Below are 23,607 nucleotides of genomic sequence, written 5' to 3' on the forward strand. Positions count from 1 at the left end.
ACTCACACAGATCGGCTCCTGTGGTTGGGCACTTCTGGTTTCAGGCAGAATGATTGCTCCGTCTGATTCCTACAAGATTATCCGCGTTGCAACCTGAAGAGGAAGCTCCTAATGGGACGCTGGAGTGTGTAAGAAAATAGATTAAAATGTTTGAATAAAAAAGTTTGGAGCGGATGAGGTAGGCTGGCAGAAGGGTGGGGAAAGGACTCGGCTCAGTTGGCCTGGAAAGACCTCCTTCTTTTACTGCGCAAACATATTACAGACACACCCATGTAACGACCAGAAAATACCGCTGTTACATGCTTCCTACTTTACAGGTGAGCGTAAAACTGTTCCCAAAACTCCTCCCAGTCATGCGCTGATGTAAAACTTTATGGTTGCTTTTACAAACCCGCAGAACCTGCAAATATTACCATAGACTGTGTATAATATCACAGACACAGATCAGCATGCTATACACAAAAGAATCCGGTAGGTGTCGCCAAAGCTCACTCGGCAGCTTATTTAGAAAAATAAAACTTTTGATTCGCTTTGACTAAAATCTCCGCATCCATGTTTTCTGTATTTGAGAAGAAAAATATTTCAAAACTCTGCAATGTTTAGTTTTAACCACGAGGTGGCGACAGCGTACCAGACGACAGCAGTCGGTTTCGCTTTGTTTTAATCTGTACAATCGGTGCTGCTGTTCTCCGGTTAGCCGACAGGGGGAGATCGAGAAAAGAGGCGGGTTTTATTTTGAAGCTCCATGGGATTAAAGTTGTCAGCGCTGCATTTCCCTTTAAGCTAGAGGTATTTCAAAGTAAAAGAGGCATTTTTTTATATATTAAGAAAACATAAAAATGCTGACAAGTAGAAATAAAAACGTAACTGAAACTTTTTAAAATTAAATATAAAACTCAAGCAGAATTTAAAGGCGTTGCAACTGAAAAGATTGTATGCATATTGATGCAGACTTTTTAAAATATACTTTTTGTTTTGTACTTCAATAATGATAATGGACTACTAAAGAACCCTTTATTATTCAAAAATTGAGAAAAAGATTATTAAAACTTGTAGATATAAAATATGACACTATTTTATATCTACTGAACTGCAGATATAAAATATGAGCAAATTTCTGCCAAAAAGCTCAGAAAATTTTGAGAGAAAAAACATGAAAATTATTGAGTTTGAAAAGTTGAAAATTTGCGAGAAAACCCTTAGAATTTTTTTTTTTGAAAAAACAAGGAAATGTCTGAATTTGAAAAGTTGAAAAACTGCTGGAAAACGCTCAAATTTGAGATTAAACTCAGAAAATAGAGAAGATAAAACGGGAAATTTCTGAGACACAAGTTGAATATTTTCAACTTTTGGAAATTTTCTAAGTTTCAAAAGTCTAAAATTTTCAACTTCTGAATCTTTGAAATTGCCTAGTTTTTTCTGAGTTTTTCTAGCAAATTTGCAATTTTTGAAACTCAGAAATTTCCCTTTTTTTCTGAAAATTTTCTTAGATTAATCTCAAAATTTCTAATTTTTTTCTAACAATTTTTTGACTTCTCATTGTCAGAAATTAAGTTGTTTTTTCTAGAAAATTTCTGACACCTTGGTAGAAATTTATTTCTTTTGATCCATATATAATGACCCTAATACGCCGTTGTAAGTCAAATTAAATATATGACTTTTTACAAAGCATAATTCAGAATAAAAAAAAAATCCAAGCTAACATTTTTGCATTGAAAGGTGGAACGTCCACCACATGCTTTTATTTTGAAAACCTAAACAGGAAGCACATCCGTTTAGCGCTAGCGTTTGCAGCGTTGACGGTCTGTTGTCATCCGTAGCTTCACCGCCACCGTCCTCCCACAACAACACTCCGGTGAACCAGAAGAAGAGCACACAATGGGGCTGTAATGTCAGCGACGCCTGGGATCGGAGCATCTCCTCGCAACCGCCGAGACTGTGTATGGATTTAATGATGATGAAGAAGAAGAAATTCAAGTTCAGGGTGGATTTTGAGCTGGACGAGCTGTCGTCGGTCCCCGTCGTAAACGGTGTCCTCTTCTGTAAAGTCAGGCTGCTGGATGGCGGCTTCTCCGAGGAATCTTCACGGTAAAAAGGAAAATACTTTACTTGGAACCAGTGTTCTGTCTCTGTTTAGCATTTAACTCCGTGGTAGAAACGTTAACAGATGGTTAGCTAAGTGCTGCATGACTAACGTTAAAATGAGCCAAGTCAAATGAAATGTTTTAGTAGTAAAGCTGATGTAAAATTAACCATCTTTCAGGATATTTATGTTAAATATAACTAAACATCTAAGACAAACGCAGGAGCTGTCACCTGTTCGTCATTTCATAATAAATTTGTACTTCAACTTTTTCAAATTGTACCTCGAAAACCTAGTTTAGCTTCAAGTCATGAAGGTAAAACCTGCACAGTGTTAAAGTAATTCACGGCATCATAATTGTGTTTAATTGAATATCTTATTTGCAGTTTAGTTGGAAGGGAAGTACTGGAGCCAATGTGTTTTATAGCTTATAAGTGTACATAATACACCTGAGCCCTATTTGTAATAGATATATTAGTTACGTTATAGGAGTTGTTTATTAAAACAGCAAATTTAGTCTCACAGAAATGGAAAAATCTCTAAAATTATGGATCTACTTTGTAAATAATAACAAAAATATTCTTTAAGACGCTTCTCATCCAAAAGTCTTTTTCATTTGTGTTAAAAAAACAGAGAGTCAGTTTGTGTCGGTTTAGACACAAATGTTCATTTGTTTAGTATCAGTTACAGCGAATTATCTCCATACATATAGGCCTGTCATAATAGCAGATTTTGCGGGACGATAAATTGTCCCAGAAGTTAAAGCTTTAAATGATAATATTGTTGTTTTGAAATACAAGAACACATGATCAAAGATCAATACACTTTAAATTGTAGTGAAAATTTAACACTGGAACTGGAGGACATTTTAAATATCCAAAATAAACGAAACAACAAATAAAATGAATCATGAAGTCTCTGTAAACAAACTTGTACTTAAAAAAAGGGACAGTTGAGACCAGACTGAAGACTTTTACCATCCAGTTTTTGGTAGAAAGAGAGAAAAATGACAAGTCATACAAATGATTTGGCGTGATTTATTGGTCATGGGCTTCCAACCAAACTCTGGACTCCAATGATGCCAGAACCGCTTACAACAAACAAACTTGTCACAGTTGCTGTAAGATTTTAGGTGTTTTGGTTTGGAAGAAGGTATTTTAAAATGATGGCCACCAGTCTGCCTGTGTGAAAGAAACTTTGTGTAGGGAACCAAAACTGTGATTTTGGAGCGCACATCCCCAACAAGCCGTCCCCGATGCTTTCAGAGTGAAGGAGCGTCTGCAGGTCAGATCAAGGAAAAACTGGAAATTGGTATCTTCTGAAAAAACTTGATCAATTAATTTCATTGGTTTCATTTTATTAGTTTTTTTGCAATTAAATACTAAGAAATTTAAAGCTTGCATTTGCTGGATGAATTTTTGTACTTTCTTTAGATCTTTATTAGTTGATTCCAAGCAATGGAAACATATAGATACACTGAGATGAGTGCAGTCATGTTAAAAAGAAAGTACACCCCTTCGTCAGTTCTAGGGTGAGTTGGCTGATTTTGACATCTTAAGCCCAGTTTATAAAGTTAATCCCAACAAATGTGATTGCTTTTATAAAAAAACACTGGATAAATCTAATATGGAAGGATTTCTTCAGAGCACACATGTCAAAAACACATTTTTAAAAAATGTTTCATGATTGTACATGTCTGCTTCGATCATCCTGTGTTTGATCAGCTCAGCCAAGCAATAATATAAGTTTCCTATTAGGAAGATGAAACCGTACTTTCTTTCTTTTTTATCAAAAATTGTTCATGTGGAAATAATTTAAGGAGTTTGTTTAACTTACAATCTGAAGTCCTACAAGAGAAACGTGTGCAAAGGCTGCTGATGGTAATTTAATGCCTTTTCATATACAGAGATGTCAAATAATTCATCCTATTAATTCTAGAGAATCAAAGTCATTTTCTTTGTTTTTGACAGTTACATTACTTATATAAATATATTTATATATATATATATATATCAATCACATGCTGTAAATATGTGTAATGTTGGTAATAAACCTGAAATAACTTCTTTTTTTCTATTAAAATACTCAAATTATGAACAGGTGGAAGAAAAACCCATTAAAAGCCGAGCAGTTGACCCTGTTAGGGTCATGTGACTCTGTTAGCTGTAAAACCATTTAAAAGCAGTGGTTGGAAATATCACCAAACTGTAAAACTGTAGAGAAAGACGACGTCCCAGCGGCCGGCTGTGACAGGAAATGACCTGCATCCTTTATTCCCGGTAACCCTGAGTAACTGGTTCATGTTTATGCTGTTGTTGCCGACAGTTTGACGCAGGAAAAGTCCAGCGGCTGACGCTGCCTCGTAAATCAGATCGGCTTTAACCGAGAGGGGAGCCATTGTTTCAGGGTGATGCAAAATTACCTGAAACATTTGCACAAAAAGAAGGAAATGATAAAAAAAAAATTAAAAATAGGATAATTTGATTTGTTTTTAGGGTTGTGGCAACAACAGATGTTTAAAGGTTCTGCTTATTTTTAGATGTTTGCTTTGTTCCCATTTATTTTCTTTGGTACATCTGTTGGTATTTTACATTTAATTAGACGCACTGATCACACGTTTCCCAGCCAAAACCAATTAGGTAATTTTAAGCCAGTATTGTCCAAAGTCTGAGTCGGCAGGTCCGGCTGAAAACTGTAATCCGTGCGCCCCGACTAATTTCTGAATTTATTTGATATATTTTATAATTTATTTTATTTTTTCCAGCATTTGACCGAAATGCTGACTTTAAAAAAAGTCTGATTCCAATCTGACCATTTATTGTTTCATTGCTTATAATCAAGGTCTACATTGGAAAACCGCTCCTCAGACACGTTACAAAACAACAAAGGAACTATTAGGGCAATACTAAGAAAACAATAAACAGAATAAAATCATAAAATTATGAGAATAAACTTGTAATAATGAGAAGTAGTAATATTACGAGAATAGAGATGTAAATGTACGTGAATAAAGTTGTAATAATATGTGAATAAATTACTTGTCATTCGTAATTACTAATTATGAAAATAAAGTCGTAATAAGACATGAATAAAGACAATATATGACTAAAGTCGTATGTGAAAGTCATAATACACGAATAAAGTCTTAATACGTAAATAAAGCTGTAATAATATTTGAATAATATTAATAATACAGTAAAAAGGTTATAATACGAGAACAAAGTCACAATAATTCATGAATAAAGTCGTAATAATACCGTACTATTACGACTTTATTCATGAATTATTACAACTTTATTCTCGCATTAGAGTAAAGTTGTAAGTTGTAATAAAACAAGGATACACGTAACAATAAAAGAACAAAGTTGTAATAATTCGAGATAAAAGATGTAATAATACAAGAAAGTCGTAATGATATGCAAATTAAGTTGCAAAATTCAAGAAGTCGTAATAATGAGAAGTAATAGCACAAGAATAAAGTCATAATAATACAAGAATAAAATCTTAATGACTATTCTTCTCTTCATACTGACTTTATTCCTGTTTTTTTCCGTATTCTTTATAATTTTATCCTCATAATATTTTCACTTTATTCCCTTAATTCTCCATTGTAACCGATTGTAGTTCAGCTGCTGCTTCTCTTTTGTCTGTAAATGAAGAGCTGCTGTCGTTTAACCAGACGTCTGAAAGAAAGGAAAGGCGGGATATACTGGCGCTGGAACCCAGAGCGTCTCACCCCGGCTAATCGGATTTGTCTGCACAGAGAAACGCTTCGAGCCGCAGAGCGTGAACCATGAAGAAGAGCCAGAACTCCCGACGCTGGGAGTTCCCTCCGAAGATTATTCACCTCGGGATGAAGTCAGCATTTGTACAACATTAGTCACACATCTGCTGGTTTTTATTAATAGTGAGGCGGTGCAGAATACACATTTCACCACACACTGCTAATTTTTAACCCCATTTTCTTCTGCATTTAACAACATGTGGTGTTTCTTTAAAAATGTGCAAATACTAAATGCAAAAACCTCCAGAACTGGGAGAAAGTGAGGTAATAAACGGCATGTTGGGCTGCACAGACAGATTGGAGATGTGAGTGGTAGAGCAGAGGACGCCAGTGAAAGTGAAGCCATCTGTGGTATCGTAATTCTGCCCACGCACACACTCCTTTCTCTTTCACTTCATCCCATCCGTTCTGCTGGGAACTCACGTGCAGGACGGACTGGGAAGCCATTTTTCTGCCATCGCAACGCATGGATTCACGTTACATGGAGCAAAAACGTTGATTAATCAGCTCAATTATCAACAAAATCAGAGGATAATTGATACCAGTTTATGTTGACTGGAACCAGAATATATTAATCTGGGATTAATTTAGTGTTGGTGGGTTTATTTTGTACGATGCAGCATTAGGGATGTATAAGAAAAACAAAACATAAAATGATGACGAACTTGGAAAATAGTCGTAATATTCCGAAAATAAAGTCAAACAAGAATAAAATTGCACGAGAATAAAGTCGCATTCAGTTCTATTTTCATAATAGTCTGGGAATAGATATAATTAGGGCTGAAACGATTCCTCGAATGATTCGAGTACCTCGATTACTAAAATTCCTCGAGGAAAATTTACCTGCCTCGAAGCTTCGTTAATTTATGTTTTATTAGTTAGCGCACCGTGTTCTGGCCGGGACTTCATTTGCGTTGCGCGGAGCTCTCACTTCCGCCTCTGAGTTGTTGACAAAAGCTAAGTCTCAGCGGCATAAAGTCCAATCTTAAAGATTGGCCCGTGGGGATTTTATGGATTGATGATAATGCCCGACTTTTTATCGTTTTTGGGGAACCAATAAGCATCCTTAAAATGACTGGGGGAATGCCTGGAGTACGGCAGCATTTCTCCTCCGGGGCTGCTGGTTGAAAGCGAACGGCGGGAAGAGCGCTGAGGTGAGCGGATAGCCTGAACAGGGCGGGCGGCTGAGTAGCTGATGCTTACCGTGTAAATGTAGCTTTACCGACGAACCGCACAATAAATTTCATATCCCGGTCTGAAGAAACGGGTGGCGGAGCGCATCGTACATGGCTGGTAGATGAGTTTCTGAGTGTGACCAGTGAAGGTGTCGTAAATATCCCGTATTGCTTCCCCCGTGTTCGTCCCCCGGTCTAACGGTTCGTCAGTCCGCTGGTCTATTTCCTCCCCTCCATCTTACGTTCGTTCATTCGCCCTCTCCTCCCACTCCAGGCGGCATTTCCCGTATTTTCAAACCCAAAGCGTGACAGGTTAGGTGGCAAGGTGAGTTTAATTAATCTATTAAACTCACTGAAGATGAATACATAAACTAAAAGCTGGATTGTAGACATTTTTATAAGCATATTTGTGAGCCTGCCTCTTTGTTATTAAATTCAATATAATTTCAGATTTTTCTATAACTTTTCTTCTGGTTAACTTAGAAAGTGAGCTATTATTGTTACAGGTTAGTTTTCTAAACTACAAAAAAGCAACTGTTAGGGATGCTCAAATATGAAAAATTGGACTGATATTGATATCTGATAGTAACACCGGTATTATGCCAGATTTACCAATATTTCATTTTATAATTTTTTTTATCCGATTACTCGATTAATCGTAAGAATAATCGATAGATTACTCGATTACTAAAATATTCGTTTACAACAGCCCTAGATATAATATTACAAGAATAAAATCTTTCGTCATCATTTATTTATGAAGTGCTTTAAATACCAAAGTGCTGTACAGATGCACCAAAACTAAAAGGAAAAAATCATTTAAAATAATAATAATATTGTCCAAAATAAGCCCAATCAGTCGGTGCATCTCAACTTTCTCAAATCTATTTTATATTACACCAAGAGTTATTTTAGCAACAAAAAGATCAAAAACCTTTATTTATCCATGTTTTGTGCTGAAATAATTTTCATACTTGAACAGAAACGTCTTAGTAAATGTTGCTGCCACAACCATCCTCAACATTCGGTTGAAATTTGGCCTTTCTGGCCTCCGTGTGCAGCCTGGACATCTGACCTTACACGGGCGTAAAGGTCATCTAATCCTCTGTGACTTCCTGTTCCAGGGAGCCGGTGCAGGCCAACTGCGTCCGATGGAGGAAGCGCTTCTCTTTTCCGTGCAAGATGAGCGCCAGCGCAGGAACCGGTGTGCTGGACCCCTGCATGTGTCGCGTCTCGGTCAGAAAGGTTCGTAAAATGGAAGAGCCTCCAAACGTTCTGCTGTTGAACTGAAACCTGGAAGCTTGATGTGAAACCTGAAGTAACATTTACCAAAAGGAGAACTTTAGTGATTTATCTTTGTGTTCCTGTTACTTTTAATAATTGTAATCTGACATGTCAGGGATTAAAAATTGACAGATTATCATCCTGCTTCTAACCTTTCTGCTTTTCTCTTTTTCAGGAGCTCAAGGGTGGAAAAGCTTACGCAAAGGTAATTATTATGTACTTAAAGGGTGAAATACAAATATTGGAAATGCAAATATTGACCTACAGTCAATTTAAAATGCTTAACTTTATGTAAAATCCTCACAGTGTGAGTCTTGGCTCCTGGTCCAGCTTTGTTTTTTCTTTTTGGACTATTTTATTATCGCTAAGTTATAAATTTTAGCTGTTTTCAAAGCCATCAACAGGCTTGTGAAAAGCAGAGCTGAAACGATTAATCACAATTAATTTAGCAATCGATTAATCATTAGCTGGAGTGGGACATTTCCTGAGAAAAACATATTCAGCCAAAACTGTTCATAAAACATCTACATTTTGCATTTAAGATAAAAACATGTTTGTCTGTAAATCTGTTTTAGCCAAAACTCGTCGAGTTTTAACTTCAGCTGTTTCCGACTGATCAAAGGAATTATTTTTTTATGTACGTTTTCCTACTTTAAAAAAATAACTACTTATTTTAATTATTTTATGTATTACTAATATTGTATAAAAAGCCCATGTGGTTAAATGAAGAATCTGTAGAATTTTTAAAATCTGATTAATCATCATCAGAATAATCAATAAATAAAATAATCGTTAGTTTCAGCCTTAATGCATCCCTGTCTTTCCCATTTTGAAGAACAGCCAGTAGATCTGCTTCCAACATATTTTCTCTCCAGGATAACAGGAAGTGTTTTCTATTTAAAAGTTATTTTTACAATCTTATCACTTTGGGGGAAAAGGAAAGTATAAATTACAATAATTACATGTTATGTAGATTATCCTTTTGGCTTTTGTAATTTAAAAATACATAAATAAAAAAGTGAGATTTTTCCTCCTTTGATAAATGTCGTCAGCCCACAGCTTCCTTAAAGGGAGTATTAGTGATGGTCTGCAGCTAACAGATGGCTCGTTGCCTCATTACGCTCAGCAGTTTTGCTTACAGTCACTGAAACTGAGCAGCGTGATAATATTCTAGTCACTTTTAAATAGCAACCGGCCCGTCGTGAAGGAAAACTGAGCCGTAAAAGATATTTTATTCCTTTGTTCTCATGTTCCTGCATGTCCTATCTTTGTATCTAAAGGTCACATTACTGATTTTCTGCAGACAGGAAGTGGAAAAAAAGGTTCACCTTGTTTTGTTTTTGCTCCTTCAGCTCGGTTTTGCAGATCTGAATTTAGCAGAGTTTGCCGGCTCAGGAAACACAACTCGGAGGTGTCTGCTGGAAGGCTATGATACCAAAAATACCCGGCAGGATAACTCCATTCTCAAGGTAACATCTGTGTGCCCACAGCAGACAGCTTGGTTTATTCCTGGATGAGAGGAATAAGTTTTATACTTTAAATGCAGATTTAATGAAGTAAAACCCATTTACCGTTTCATTCTCCATAGGTTATCATCGGTACGCAGCTCATGTCAGGGGATCCCTGTTTCAAAACGTAAGTTTGAAGAACATGTTTCTACTTGTGGACTTTAATAAAGGTAGCAGCTATTTCTGTGTTCACACAGCAGCAAATGCAACCAAAATCCAACTATTTAAGGCCAAATTCCAAATTTCTCACCCAAAAAAGTCTGATTTGTTTTTCCCTCCTGACATGTTGCTAATTCTGCACCAGAAGACGCCAGACGCTGTAAATCTGAACGTAAACGGCTGAAAATAATAATTATGAAGGAAGTAAAGTGAACCTCAGCGCTCTTGGTTCCGACTTTTCTGCAGAAGTGATGATCGATGCTCCACTAGAGCCATTTCTACTGGTTGTGCTCTCGTTTTGTCTTATGATCCGATTTAAAAAAAATTAGATGGAAGTTGAGACTGGTTTCACCCAAACTCACGTTGGCCGCAGATCTGCTGTCAATTCTGATTATTGGGGATAATCACTTACATTTTTCTGCTTCATGGTGACACAGGTATCGCAGTCACTGAACCCAACAGAAACGTCTCACTGATTCCTTTATTTATTTTGTAAATCACTCCAGGGTCATTTGATGATCTTCACATTGCAGCCTGATCTGCTCTGGACATGTTCAGAAAAATAACAATATGTATTAAATTTTAATACATTTTTAACAATTGAGGCTTTTAACATAATAGTGACTGAAAATGAGTGAAAATAAACAGAGCCAAACAATAAATGATTCATGAAAATAATTTGTTATATTTCTAACTTCTAAAGGCCAATTAAAAAAAAAAAAAAAAATTCAGGATGTCCGCACATCCTTAAAAAGCCTTAAATTGGTGTACCTAAATTAAGGCCTTAAAATGTCTTTCTTTTTTAATGTAAATTGGTCTTATTAATCACAGATCTTATATTTTGCAGTGGCTGGACTATTCAGTCTTGTATTTTTTTTTCCTTCCTTGTTGGACTAAGTTTGAGGAAGAAGCAGACATCTTCAGTGCGGTTGCTAACTAGAAGCTAATATGCCCTTGCTAGCTCGCTAGCTTTTTTTGCGACTATCATGGCTAATTGCAAATGTATCACCAAAGTTTGGTTTTGCCACTGGCTCACTTCAATAATCCCCTATATTTATAGTTTCTTGGTCTTAAATTTAAATCAAGCGGGCATTAAAAAGTCTTAAATTGAAATCTGTAAAAACTGTTTATTTAATTTAACATTTTTTATACCAAAAACTGAAGCTGGCATTTAGAAAGAAAAGTTTCTTTACCTATAGGTAAGAAACATTTTTCCCCAATTTGAATTTAATGCTTGAGTTTAAATCAGCAACGCCTTGTCTTTACTTTGGTTTCTTTCCTTGTAATAAAGGCCTCATTGAAATACTGAGGAGGAAATAAAGCCACATTGTGTTTCTGCTGTCCAGGCCTCCATCCACAGCCACGGTGATTGGGATCCAGAGTGATGGAGAGAGCCTGCTGGAGGAAAGGAGGGGCGGAGACTCACAGAAAGGCTTTTCTGGTGAGACGAATCACGCCATCACTCTTCACTTTCTCTCTTTTTTCTGTTTGTTGAAACGTCGGCAGGCATCTTTTAAAGTCCGCTGAAAACAACCGTAAACTCTACTACCTTCACTGACACCTCTCTCAATAACCAGAGACTGCCTGTGTGTAATTTTTAAATAATAAATTAATATCTGACAATGGAAAGGGCACAACTGAAAACCCACCAAGACATCACACCTAAAATTTAAAAACAATTAGAGGAGCAGCCTGGAGGCTTGTTAGAAACTCGATGGCTTTTTTTCTATTACAAATTTGTGCAAAATTTTGTAGATATTCCTCTAATGTAAAAATAAAATAAAATTGCAATTGCAGTTTGTCCATAAAATAGAAAGCACAATTAAAATCACATTACATAAGAAACATAGCAAAAGTTAATAAGTTTGCTGACGTAAACGTGCAGCGCCATCGTCCTCCTACCACTTCCTGTCGTCTTCTTCGTCGTTTCCGCCAGTAGCAACATCCGGTTGTTGGTCATATGACTCGTGTGACGTGAAAAAAAGTGTTTCCTTCGCAGTTTTGATGCTGCCGAAAAACACTTGGAAAACTTTTATTTTTTCTAAACTGATCATGTGCACAGAAACATAAACTTACTTTCCATTTTATATATTTGTTAAAAAACTTCTAAAACTGCATCTTTTTTTAGCTTTGTATTGTTCTATCCCATAAAGTCCTAGTAAAAGACTAAAGTTTGTGAGAAAATGTATTATTTGAATTATGGCTAAACGATTAATCAGATTAATCATGATTAATTGGTTATTGAAATAATCATCAACTAGTTAAGTAATTGATTAATTGGAGTATACAGACACATAAAAGTCAATTTGCTGAAAAACCAACATATACAGATACATATATATCTGTATCTGTATCTGATTTTGACAGATATAATCAAGTCAAAATCATACAAAATATATCTACTTTATTTAAGATACAAAAAAACCTGCTTGAAAATATGTTCTACCCACAACTCCTGATGTGGGTGTAGGATTCACTGAAGGAAGGCTATGCTACTGCATTTAAAGCAGGAACATTTTTATTTTATTTAAAAAGGAATGTATTTATTTGCAATTTTTAAATGTTTTTGTAATACTGTGCAAAAAGGCTTAAGTGGTTAAATGAAAAATCTATAGAATTTGCCCATTTTGTTCGATTAATCGTCGCAATAATCGATTACTAAAATAATTGTGAGTTGGAACCCTGATATGAACAGTTTTAAGAGTTTTACTGTGTCACCTCATGCAACACACACATTCGGTCTGATGTAAAGGAGTCTCATTGAGTCATTCAGACTCTGGTCACTTCCTCACTTCCAGGATCTGCTTTTCAGCGTAGCCTACAAAACTGATTCAGTAAATAACGGAGCCGTCTGATCTGATAATCCATGGATTTCCCTGCAGTCATTAGCTGCAGCGCCGAAGCATTTTATCACAGCAGCTGAGCCAAATGGCTCTGAGTTGCAAACCATCTGGTGAGTTAACTCAGCTTCATCGCGCTCTGTTCCTGTAGATTACATTTTCCTAAAGTGATGATGAATAAATCTAGCTGTTTTCGGGTAAACTAAACATTTCAAGAGTTGTTTCATCTTCATCTTGCTTTTAAGCACATTTTAAAGCAAGAGAAACCCGACTTTGTTCACTCTTGCAGATATAATCCTCACTTTCTCCCACTATAAAATGTTAAAGCTTTATAAACATTCATAAGGCATAAAAATGGTTTTATTTGGGTGTTTCTGTAGCTTTGCTCCTTTTACATCAGAATCTCTTCCCCTTCTGCGTGTCTTCATGGGTGAACACACTGCAGTGTTGAATAGAAGAGCGCTTTCATGTATAATTCAAACAACCTCTTTTAGATTAACTACAATCTGTTCTGACCTGTGGGCTTTCACATGTTTAAAAATAGGACGGTGTTCATGCCTGTTCAGGGGGAAACTGTGTCGGCTTGTGTAAAATGTGGTTCTTTACATCCTTTGTTTTATTATTGTTTCATTATTACACCCATCTGACCAAAACATGGGGTTCCAGTTAAACCCCAGCATCATTTAGAAAACTACATGTTACCATGGAAACTTGGTGACCCCAAGACTGTAAGACTGTAAAATGTCCATTTTTGTTACAAACTGTCGTATTATGTTGGGGTTTTTTTTATCTAGGTGGAACCAACATCCCATTAAGGTTAATTCAGCATCACATTCTGATTTAATTTCAGTCATTTTTGGTATTATTCTTAGATTTCACAGTCGCATTTTTCTTGGACGATAAATTGTCCCAGAAATTATTGTGATAAATGATATTGCCATAATAATGCAAGTAGATCCTCCCAAAGATCAATAAACTTTAATTTCCCAAAGAACATTTAACACTGCAACAGGAAGACGTTTTAATTATCCAAAATAAACAATAAATAAAATGGGTTATGAAGTCACAGCAAAACAGAACTGCACTTCAAAACATAAATAATGTTTTGCCAGCAAGTAAATCAGTTTGGCAGTTTTGCTTAACTGGCAAAACTGTAACAAAAAGTGCAAACTAACCACTTTATGCTTTGTCCAGTGTTTCCAGCGTTCTTCAAAATGGAAACTTTTCAGAAATATCAAAGGGAAGCATCACTTTATTATTATGCAAATTACAAACATGCAAGTGGAGTTTATTGCGCTCCATTTAATTTAATCCAATTAATTGATTCATTGCTTATTGTGATATGCTTAATTAGACTAATTCCAGTTGATTAAATTTTGTAAAATGTTAATTTTGTCTTCTAAAATATTAAATTACAAAGGAATGCATTTTTCTTTAATCAGTAAAAAATGAATCGTGAACAGAAAACACTGAAATTTGTGTTTCAAAGCAACTTTGTGGTTTTTCCAGCTCCTCTCTCCTGTCAAACTTGTAGTCATTATAGATGAGATTTTATTTAGATTTTGTCTGGAAATAAAAGGTTATTCAGACAAACTGAAATTATTTTAATTAGCCTAAAGGACAACTTTTTATCTTCTCTTTACTTACATTCTCAGGGATTTTATCTGGTGCTTCTGGTATTTTATAACACGAACACTAAGATGACATTATGACAATAAAATGTATTCTCTTTGCTTACTCCTGACAAACATGCTTACTGAAGCTGCATTTCCATAAATTGTAGTTACGAAAATAAATTTGCTTAATGGAAAGATGGCAATTATGAAAAAAGTAAAAAGTTTTGGATGAGGTGGTTTTTCGACTGCATCGAATTAGTTTATTTCGCAAAACTGATGTGGAAGTAGTTTTTTTGCGTCACACAAGTCATGTAACCGACAACCGGATGTTACTACTGCTGGAAACGACAAAGACAGCAACAGGAAGTAGTGGGAAGAAGATGGTGCGGCATGATTTTTAATTACATGGCGAGAACAAACATTCAGTTTAATTACGTTTCTTATTTAATGGAAACATCAGAACAGCAAAATTTTATTTTTTACGACATTAGTGGAATATCGACAAAGTTTTGCAGACATTTCTAATGGAAATGCTGCTGCTGATGGCAATATAAACATGGCTCATCCTCCAGCCGAGTGGCCAATAACTTAAAAAAATGGGCCTCTGTGTCGCATCATATTAATATTTCAGGGTAAAAGGAGTTTTAGGTAACTAAGGAAAATACATTTTATAAGAATATTTATGCTGGTTGTTATAACAGTGTTGCACATTTGCTGTTTCTGTCCAATATTTCTCCACCATTTTGTGGCTCAGAAGCGATTTAATAGCTTCTAAACTCCTGCAGCGAACACTCAGAGGGGTTGAAATGAAATTATCCACTTTGTCCTTCCTTGTCCAGGTGAAAGCCGAGACGGAAAGTGTCCCGTCATGTCAGACGATCTGGGAGGCTGCGGCCACTCTCGGACCTCCAGCTACGCCAGCCAGCAGTCCAAACTCTCAGGTAGATAATCACACACTCTAAAAACCATTTAATAGTTTCTTTTTTTAGTTCCTCTTGTCCAGTAACTCAGGTAAAACTAAAAGTAACCTTTGGTTCGACGAGGAGATAGACGCAGTGAAATCAATTTCCGGGGATGAGCCGCGGCTGCTGTTCAAAGCTGGAGGCTCCGGTTTCCAGCGCCGGCAGATCAAATGACACTAATAAACGATTAGAGGAAGTGGATAAGCGCAGAGATCGACTGCAGTGCCTCGCTCATGAAGGGTGGAAACGTGTTTTTTTTTCCTGCCTCATGCAACGCGTTACAAGATTTATTCAAACCTCAGATTAGTTTGCAGGAAGTTGTCTGTCTCATGTCTGATGCCCTCAGATGTTTTTTGCTTCCTGCAGACATGAAGCTTTGGTTGCAAAAGTGCAAAATAACTGATCATTGATAGGAGGAAAATTTGCTACTTTATGCCACCTCACACTTTGAGCCAAGTCAGAAATTTAGAATTGGAAAAAGTTTAGTAATTCCTACAGAGAACTAGAAAGTGTATTTTCTCTAAAAATGCATTTTTAAATAAAACCAATAACAATAAATCTCAGCTTATTTATACAGCACCAATTTTCAACAAATATCTCAAGGCACTTTACAGACAAACAGAGTTTGGAAATAGTTCATTTCAACCAGATACGCTGGAACTCAGCAGAGGTTGCTAGGTAACCAGCTGGACTTCGCTGGGGTTGCTAGGTAACGGGTTGTGCATGCTGATTTGTGACGTTACATGTAAAAGGCTTCTGCAATCATTCTTTTTCCAGACACCAATAAACATTCAAATTCATGAATACTATATTTATCCCAAAGGGAAATTAAATGAAGCTCATTAATTCAGATACTAGATGTATTCATTTATTGCCAAAATAAATGTTTTGGCAATGTATAGGTTTTTTTTTTTTTTTTTTGCTTTGGCTATTTTTAGAAGCAGTAGAGACCCGAATGGAAGTATAAAAACATGCAAAATGTGAATTTTGCATAACAGTTTTAATAGTGGCCTCCATTTTTTTTTTTTGTTGTTTATTGAATTTGCTTAGTATTCATAAACAAAGGGATGAAAATCCCAACGTTTCCACGGTAACCCTTTAGGCTGTGCGTTCGTCCTCAGGCTACAGCACAGGTCACTCCCGCTCGTCCAGCATGTCCGACTTCGGCCACCGGAGAAACCACTCCGTGGGCAGCGCGTCGACGGGAATCGGAAGCATCCCGGAGCCGAGCGAAGAGCGAGAGTCCAAACCCTGTCCGGCTCTGCCGGAGCATCCGGTTCCCACGGCAACCACGGGAAACCCACCGGGCACACCGGTGCGCAGTTCCTCATCCTGCGAGCGACTGAACAGGTCAGTTTCTACTATCAGATTTTTCATTTAACCACTTAAGAGTTTTTATACAAAATAAAAAAAATACATTAAAATATGCAAATAGTTACATTTCTTGTTTAAATAAGAAAATAAACACTGTATTGCCTAATATGCAGTAATATTGCATCCCTTTTAGTAAATTAGAAGCTAAAACCATGAGGCCACTTGACAGGTTTTGGCTAAAGCACCTTTACAGAAAAAGGTGTTTTTATCTTAAATGTAAATATATTTTTGTACAGTTTTGGAATAATTACTGCTCTGTTTTTTTCTTCAGAAAATTACTTTAGTTAATTGATTTCTAAATTAGTTGATTTCAATTATCGATTAATCACAATTAATCGTTTCAGCCCTAGTTCAACTACAACATGCACTTAAACTTTAACTGCCAGACTTTTACCACAACCACTCACTTTTATTTATCTGTGTTGTAATTTGTCTCTGCCTTAAGACAAATGGAAACAGCACCATTTATTACACTCTTATTTCATAAATATATATCTTATAAATATACACACAGCTTGAATCACTGATTGCTGTGAATCCTCAGTGACAATACAACATGAAACCGTGACAGGAAGTGCTGCGTCACACACGCCACAGTCTGGTTTCACTCGGCTTGTAAAGCCACGTGTCACTTCAAACTTTGGTTCCAGGCGAAAATCTAAGAAATTTAACCTGAAACAGAGATACTTGTGAAGTTACCACATCTGATCTCAGTGTGTTCTTTTGTTTTTATACTTCAAATTAATTTTAAAACCATCTTGCAGAAATATGACCAATGAAGCTGATTGTTTGTGCCATCTTCCTCAAAAGTTTGTTTCAAGTCAGCCTGACTTCTGTTTATTGTGAGGTGGTTAACACCACAGCCTGCTGTCAGCACTGCATGTCCCAGTTTATCAGCTGGAAACCAGTTACTGCACATTGTAGTGCTTGTAGGGCAAGGTTTCACCAGTTGACTACACACTTTTAATTCAACATTCACAGCCTGTGGGGGTTAATTTTTTTTTCTTTTTTTTTTTTAGTGCGGTTTCAGCACATTGCAACAACTGAGCGCTCTGCTGTTTGTGCATTCAGGCATTTCAGAAATGCTTAAATACAGGCTGCAGACACCTGAAGCATGCAGATTAATTTCAGGTTCAAAATAAGGGCTGAAAAATATTCATATTTATTAGACAGATTGACTATAGTTTTATTATTTCTGTTTATGTAACAAATATGTCTAAAGAAACCAGAGTAGATTAATTTGTACTTTTTATAAAATACAATATTCTATCAAAGTATAATGAAGTATTGATTCAGTAGGGTCATAAACGTATATATTTTTGTTTAAACACATTGCCTGTTGGTCTCTAAACATCCATTTACATGGATTATTAATTAGCTACTTATGATGTAGCAAACTGAATTTTGAGAGAAGAGAAACTTTTTCTTACAACTATTCCTTTTCATTCAGATCTTATGTCAACATGACATTTATTAAACTAAATGAATAAAATAAATAAAATGATGTCTGAAATCATGGAACAGAGATGCTCCAACCTAGTGTGTCCAACACATGGAAAGATTTAATGTACCAATTTGCCCATCTGTCTGTACAACCAGATCTTTTTCTGGTAACATTTTTAAAGCCTGAGTTCAGTTATTGATCAGTTAGTTAATATAAAGTTGACTGATCTTATAGACTCAAATTAATGTTTGCTTATCATTAACTGATAAGCAAACATTTTCTTAAAAACCTGAGTTTTCTCTTGTTGAGGGCTACATTTTTCATAATATGAGAAAACATGACATTTTAACATTATTTTGTGTCAGCTGCTTTAAATAGTTACTGAATAAAAAGAAAATGGTGGTAATCACCTCATTAAGTCCAGACATAAAATATAACGAAACAGGAAGGTTGCTGAGTAGAAAAATTAAAGAAACACTTAATTCCCAACTTACAGATATTCAAACAGAAATATCTGTAGTTGCTCTTGGAGGAATATTTAAACTTCGCTCCATAAAGTGAATTATGCCTTAAAAATAAACTGTGGCGTCATGTTTTTTCCACCAGGTTACATTTTTCCGCGTTTCGCCCTCCGCTTTTCTGCCGCGTCATCTTCACTCACAGTAGCCGATCGGTAATTTCCTGAATGAGAAGTTTTTCACGTCGCCATTAAGGTGAAACTTCAGGAATTGGTCGAGTGTTTATATTTCAAAGCAGAACCGCATAAAGTTCATTTATCATCCCACACCGGACTCTGTTTGGGCCGTTCAGACCGGCTCCGCCGCCATCTTTAATTCTAAATCGATGGCTTAAGGATGACCAGCGGCGCCCTCTGCTGGACGGCGGCTCAACTGCAACACTAAAATAAGCTCTATGGACGCTTTTAGTTAATCGATTAGAACTAATTTGAATCTAATAAACTATTATCAATAGTAAATCGTTGCTTGTTTTTATCATTACTTGATAGAATTAAATAATGGCCAGTTTGTGTCAAAATAAACGTATTTACTTCTGTCCTCTTTCTGTTTAGACATCCAATAAAACAGGACTCCATGGAGTCTCAGCTGAAGAGAATGGACGACACTCGGGTGGACGCTGATGATGTTGTGGAAAAGATTTTACAAAGTCAAGATTTCACACCGAGCTTACTGGACTCCAGTGCTGAAGGTGAGAAAACTGGCCTAATCTAATCAACACTAATCTTTCAGCCACATGTTGCTATAAGAATGAATAACGATAATTTCAAGAGATGCACGGCTAGTTTGCATAACAATGAATTAGCCGGTAGTCTTCTGTTACGCTGTGAGTCAGTTTGTGTGAGCTTTTAGGACAGCATTGTGTTTCTTTCCAAGGTCTCATTCAGCTCAAAGCTAAGAAAAGAGAGCCGCTGTCAATACATGATTATTTTTAGATTGCCTAGCAACTGGCTGCTCCTCATGACTAGAATTATACAGGAGGCAGTGTGCGCCTCCTGCAATGACTGGTACCACAACTGTGTCTGCTTCAGAGGAAGGCTTGCGTCTGTTTGTTGGGCCGGGAGGAAGCACAGCCCTGGGAAGCCATCATCTGCCCACCAGGTGAGCTCTGGAGACTCAGATTTGCATTACTGTATATGAATTGCTAATAATCTAAAGTAGACTTGTGTCCTTGGGCGGGTAATTATAACTTAGTAAACCTCATGTTAGTGCCATTGACACAAAACATGATAACTCAGGTTTTATTCACAGTTTAGTCTGCTTTAATTGAACTCTAGTTTGTTTGCTTTGAAAATCCGGTTCGTTTGGGGAATGCATAAATGAACCAAGAAAAACGAACTCTGGTTCTGGTCTCAATTTGGTTGAAGAGAACTCTGGTGCGGTTCGAAGTCCGACGTGAGGATGTTTTCACACCTGATAGTCTGGTAGACTCAGTTTGATTTGAGACCAAAATTGTAACATTTGTTGCATTTTCAGCTGCACTCAGTCAAAGCAACCAAATTAATTGAAAACCCTGTTCCCCTTCTCACCTGTGGGGGCGCTGCACCAAGAACTACTGAAGGAGACAACATGAGGACCTTTGAAGAAGACACTGAGCACAACTTTAAACAAAACTAAAGTAGTGTCAGAAGGGTTTTTATTTGCCATTGGTAAAAGACTACAAGCCGTTTCTTGCTAGCTAGAGACTATCCTGTTTGCTTTGGTTGTTTTTACCCAGAATGCCCTGCTCTGTAGTCCGCTTCTTGCTTTTTTGGTCCGTTTACACATTCACACCTCCCAAACAAACTGGACTTTCTAGACAAAAGAAATAGTTTGATTAAACCGGATTAAATAGGGCTGGTATGAATGAACCGGAGACCGGTCCAAAAGGAGGACGTAGACTATTATGCTGGGCATTATGGGTAAATTCAGCAAACAAAATCACTCAAGTCTATCGCTCGCGGGAAGAATGACTTGTAGTCTTTTACAAACGACAAAAGAGAAATCCTATAACCGCTAAAATCTGACACCGCTCCATTTTTGTTTACGTTTCCTGAAGAACGAAGTTGTGCTCAGTGTCCCCTTCAGAGGTTTTGTGTTGCTTCCTTCAGTGGATCTTGGCCTTTGAAGAGTTTTAAATACATTTTATTAGTCGGTTTTCTAATATTTTTTGGTCACGCGATATATTCTAAGCATAACAAGGCTACTTTTAGACATTGCTAGCAAAAAATAAATAAATTGTGATGGTTTAATTTAATCTTTCTTCCGTCGTCAGGGTTGGCGCCGGAGCGTACGAACAGGTGGTGATCAAGCGCTAGATGATGGGATGACCCTGATCACACTTTAAACAAATGGTTTGGGTTTGTTTCTCAGTTCCCACAGCAAACACAACACCCCTTGTTATCAGCACTGTGTCATGCCTAATCACTGATTTCTGTCATAACCAGAGCGCCCCTTGTGTTCATTTAAGCCACTGTAATTCCCCAGATACATTCAGGAGAAAAGTGGTAAGATATCATCTCAGATAAACGGAGAACTTAAATAGTTGCTTATCAAATCACTCCAGGAAACTGTTATATTTCAGTTGAATGTTTTCACTCAGTTTGGGTGTTAGCAGATCTACATGTTTATGCATTTTTTTATTACGTCAATGAGAGGAGATTAATTTCTCTTTGAGCACCTTTAAAGTGAAACGTGTTTTCGATACATTCCTTTAGTCTGCTTGCTTTGGATGATAGGACTTTATCTGGATGATTTGCCTGCAAGCAGCAGAAGAGCTGCACTGATAACTGTGTTTTCAAGGTGAAAATATTTTACTACAGAAACATAAGAAGTAAGCTATTTTATGTGTGAATGCAGACAATGAGTGGGTGACAATGTGTGAGACTCCTGTGTTGAATGAATGAAGGGATTTTATGTAATTCAGTGTTGAGACTGTCAAAGACAAAAGAGCAAAACTTGATTTGTTTACCAAAACTGCATTTTTTTAACTAGATTTTTAGCCATTATTTTTCCTCCTAATCCATCCAGAAATTGAACAACCAAATTTATTTTACATTTAGCAACTTAATAAAAATGTTCCCACTTTGCATCATTAAATGAAACTGTAGGTAAAAATGTGAGGATTAATAGCTTGAATTAATGTGCATTTTTGCTTAAAAGCTGTGCTGCATCGATCCACAATGACCTGCAGGTCAGGGAAATTACAAAAAAAAAAAAGGAAAAATGAATGAAAGTGAAAAAATCAAATGAAACGGCAAAAATCTAGTAAAGTGATCCACTGCCAAGAAGAAAACGCTCAACGGTCAGATGCATTTATGAGCAAACAGCAACAATTTACATTTAAGTAATCTCATTTAAGATTCACTAATGTGGAAGAGAATTAAGGCCAGTGAAAAAAAATTAATAAAATTCTGACTTTAAACTCAGAATTTTGACTTTTTAGAGAAAAAGTCAAAATTCTGAGATTCAAATCAAAATTCTGAGGAAAATAAATCAGAATTCTGAGATCTAAGTCAGAATTCTTAGAAAAAGAGTCAATTCTGAAATTGAAGTCTGAATTTTGAGATTAAATTCAGAACTTTTAGGGGGAAGAGTCTAAATTTTGGGGGAAAAGTCTAATTTGGTTTGGTTTTTTTCTAGTGGCCCTATTTGTCTTCCGTACATCTCACACATGTTATTTAAATAAATCGTTCTCACAATCATTGTGAAAAAAGCCGGTGTGACCGTTTTCCAGCAGCCAGGAACTGAGACCCTCAGCAAGTAGGGTTAGCCATAAAAATGTAATTATTAAATCAACCTGGCTGTATCCAAGAATACGCAGGGAAAGTTGAGTGGAAGGAAAACCTATGGTAGAAAACTGCACTAATGAATGAATCTGTGTTGAATTCCTCTTATTGTATGAAGACTGTTCATATCCTGTTAGGGTTCAAAGTTCATGACGGCGTATCAACAGCTCAACCGTCTAGAAAACGGGCTCTGCAGAAACTTTAAGCTTTGTTTTTCATCAGAAGTGACTGCAAATCATAGAATAAATGTTAAACTCATTACAGCCATCTCTGCACAAGCCTTTGGTGTTTTAAATAGGCCATTTTGTGACATGCATGGTTATAATCTTCTCAGCTTTGTGGAAGTTTCCGTCAAAGCCAGGCGCATTTTATCCTCCTCATTTCTTATTGTGCCATCCATTTTCACTTCGAAGGAATAATTGTTCACTTGTTCATCATCCAAAATGTAATTTTGTTCTCATAAAATGTTGTATGAAGCAATTCATCATTTTTAGTTGTTTTTGATTTGAAGATTTCTGAAAAAAAAAAAAAGAGATACTATTGTTTTTGTTTTCTAATCTTTGTTGCCAATGTGACATTTTTAATAAATGTTGTCTGAAAATAAAGTGTCTTTTTAATGAGCAATTTAGTACTAAATGTTTGAACTCTGGCTGCCAGATGTCTTATCGTCTGAAGGTGATTTTTTTGTCTTTTTGTTCGGAACAAAACGCGTTTACCTGTGTGGCGCAGGTGTGTTCATCTCGGTACCTAACATGTTCCAAACATGATGCTTTTCTCTTCTGTGAAGCTGTTGTCTAATTAAAACTGTAAACTAATCTATTGTAAAGTGCCGTTCTGACGCGTTGAGTGTTCTCTGTTACGGATCTGTTTTTCTGGACAAACTGCTTCCCTAATGACTGAACGGCAAAATGTCTCCCCAGCACTGTTGAATAAAACGGTTCAAAATGCCTCCATGCTGCCTCAGTTTTTCCATGAATAATCACGATTCGTTGTTCGGGTTTATTTTCACTTTACGAGCCTTCAGAATAAAAAAAAACTGAAAAACTTTTCTCTCTTTTTCCCCAAACATTCACCTTAGGGTAGATTAATTTACATT

General features: G+C 36.4%; 1 protein-coding gene across 1 annotated transcript; it reads left to right on the plus strand.

The window, feature by feature from the left end:
- Nucleotides 1-184: 184 nt before the first annotated feature.
- On the plus strand, nt 185-23,460 carry eeig2b (EEIG family member 2b). The gene is made up of 12 exons (XM_014967761.2): nt 185-317; nt 1,821-2,088; nt 8,167-8,287; nt 8,502-8,531; nt 9,679-9,795; nt 9,915-9,961; nt 11,340-11,434; nt 15,289-15,390; nt 16,533-16,761; nt 19,299-19,435; nt 19,776-19,845; nt 20,999-23,460. The coding sequence occupies exons 2-12, from the start codon at nt 1,943-1,945 to the stop codon at nt 21,039-21,041; spliced, it is 1,137 nt and encodes a 378-aa protein (XP_014823247.1). The 5' UTR covers nt 185-317; nt 1,821-1,942; the 3' UTR covers nt 21,042-23,460.
- Nucleotides 23,461-23,607: the final 147 nt, after the last annotated feature.

The sequence above is a fragment of the Poecilia mexicana genome, unplaced genomic scaffold (assembly GCF_051168715.1).
Source record: "Poecilia mexicana isolate PSO_F unplaced genomic scaffold, ASM5116871v1 scaffold_4, whole genome shotgun sequence".
Classification (NCBI taxonomy): domain Eukaryota; kingdom Metazoa; phylum Chordata; class Actinopteri; order Cyprinodontiformes; family Poeciliidae; genus Poecilia; species Poecilia mexicana.

Excerpts from the sequence above, each read along its gene's own strand:
- eeig2b (XM_014967761.2), top strand. The coding sequence starts at position 1,943 with ATGGATTTAATGATGATGAAGAAGAAGAAATTCAAGTTCAGGGTGGAT. Across the intron at positions 8,288-8,501 it reads GTCGCGTCTCGGTCAGAAAG|GAGCTCAAGGGTGGAAAAGC; the intron begins GTTCGTAAAATG and ends TCTCTTTTTCAG. Across the intron at positions 16,762-19,298 it reads TCCTGCGAGCGACTGAACAG|ACATCCAATAAAACAGGACT; the intron begins GTCAGTTTCTAC and ends CTTTCTGTTTAG.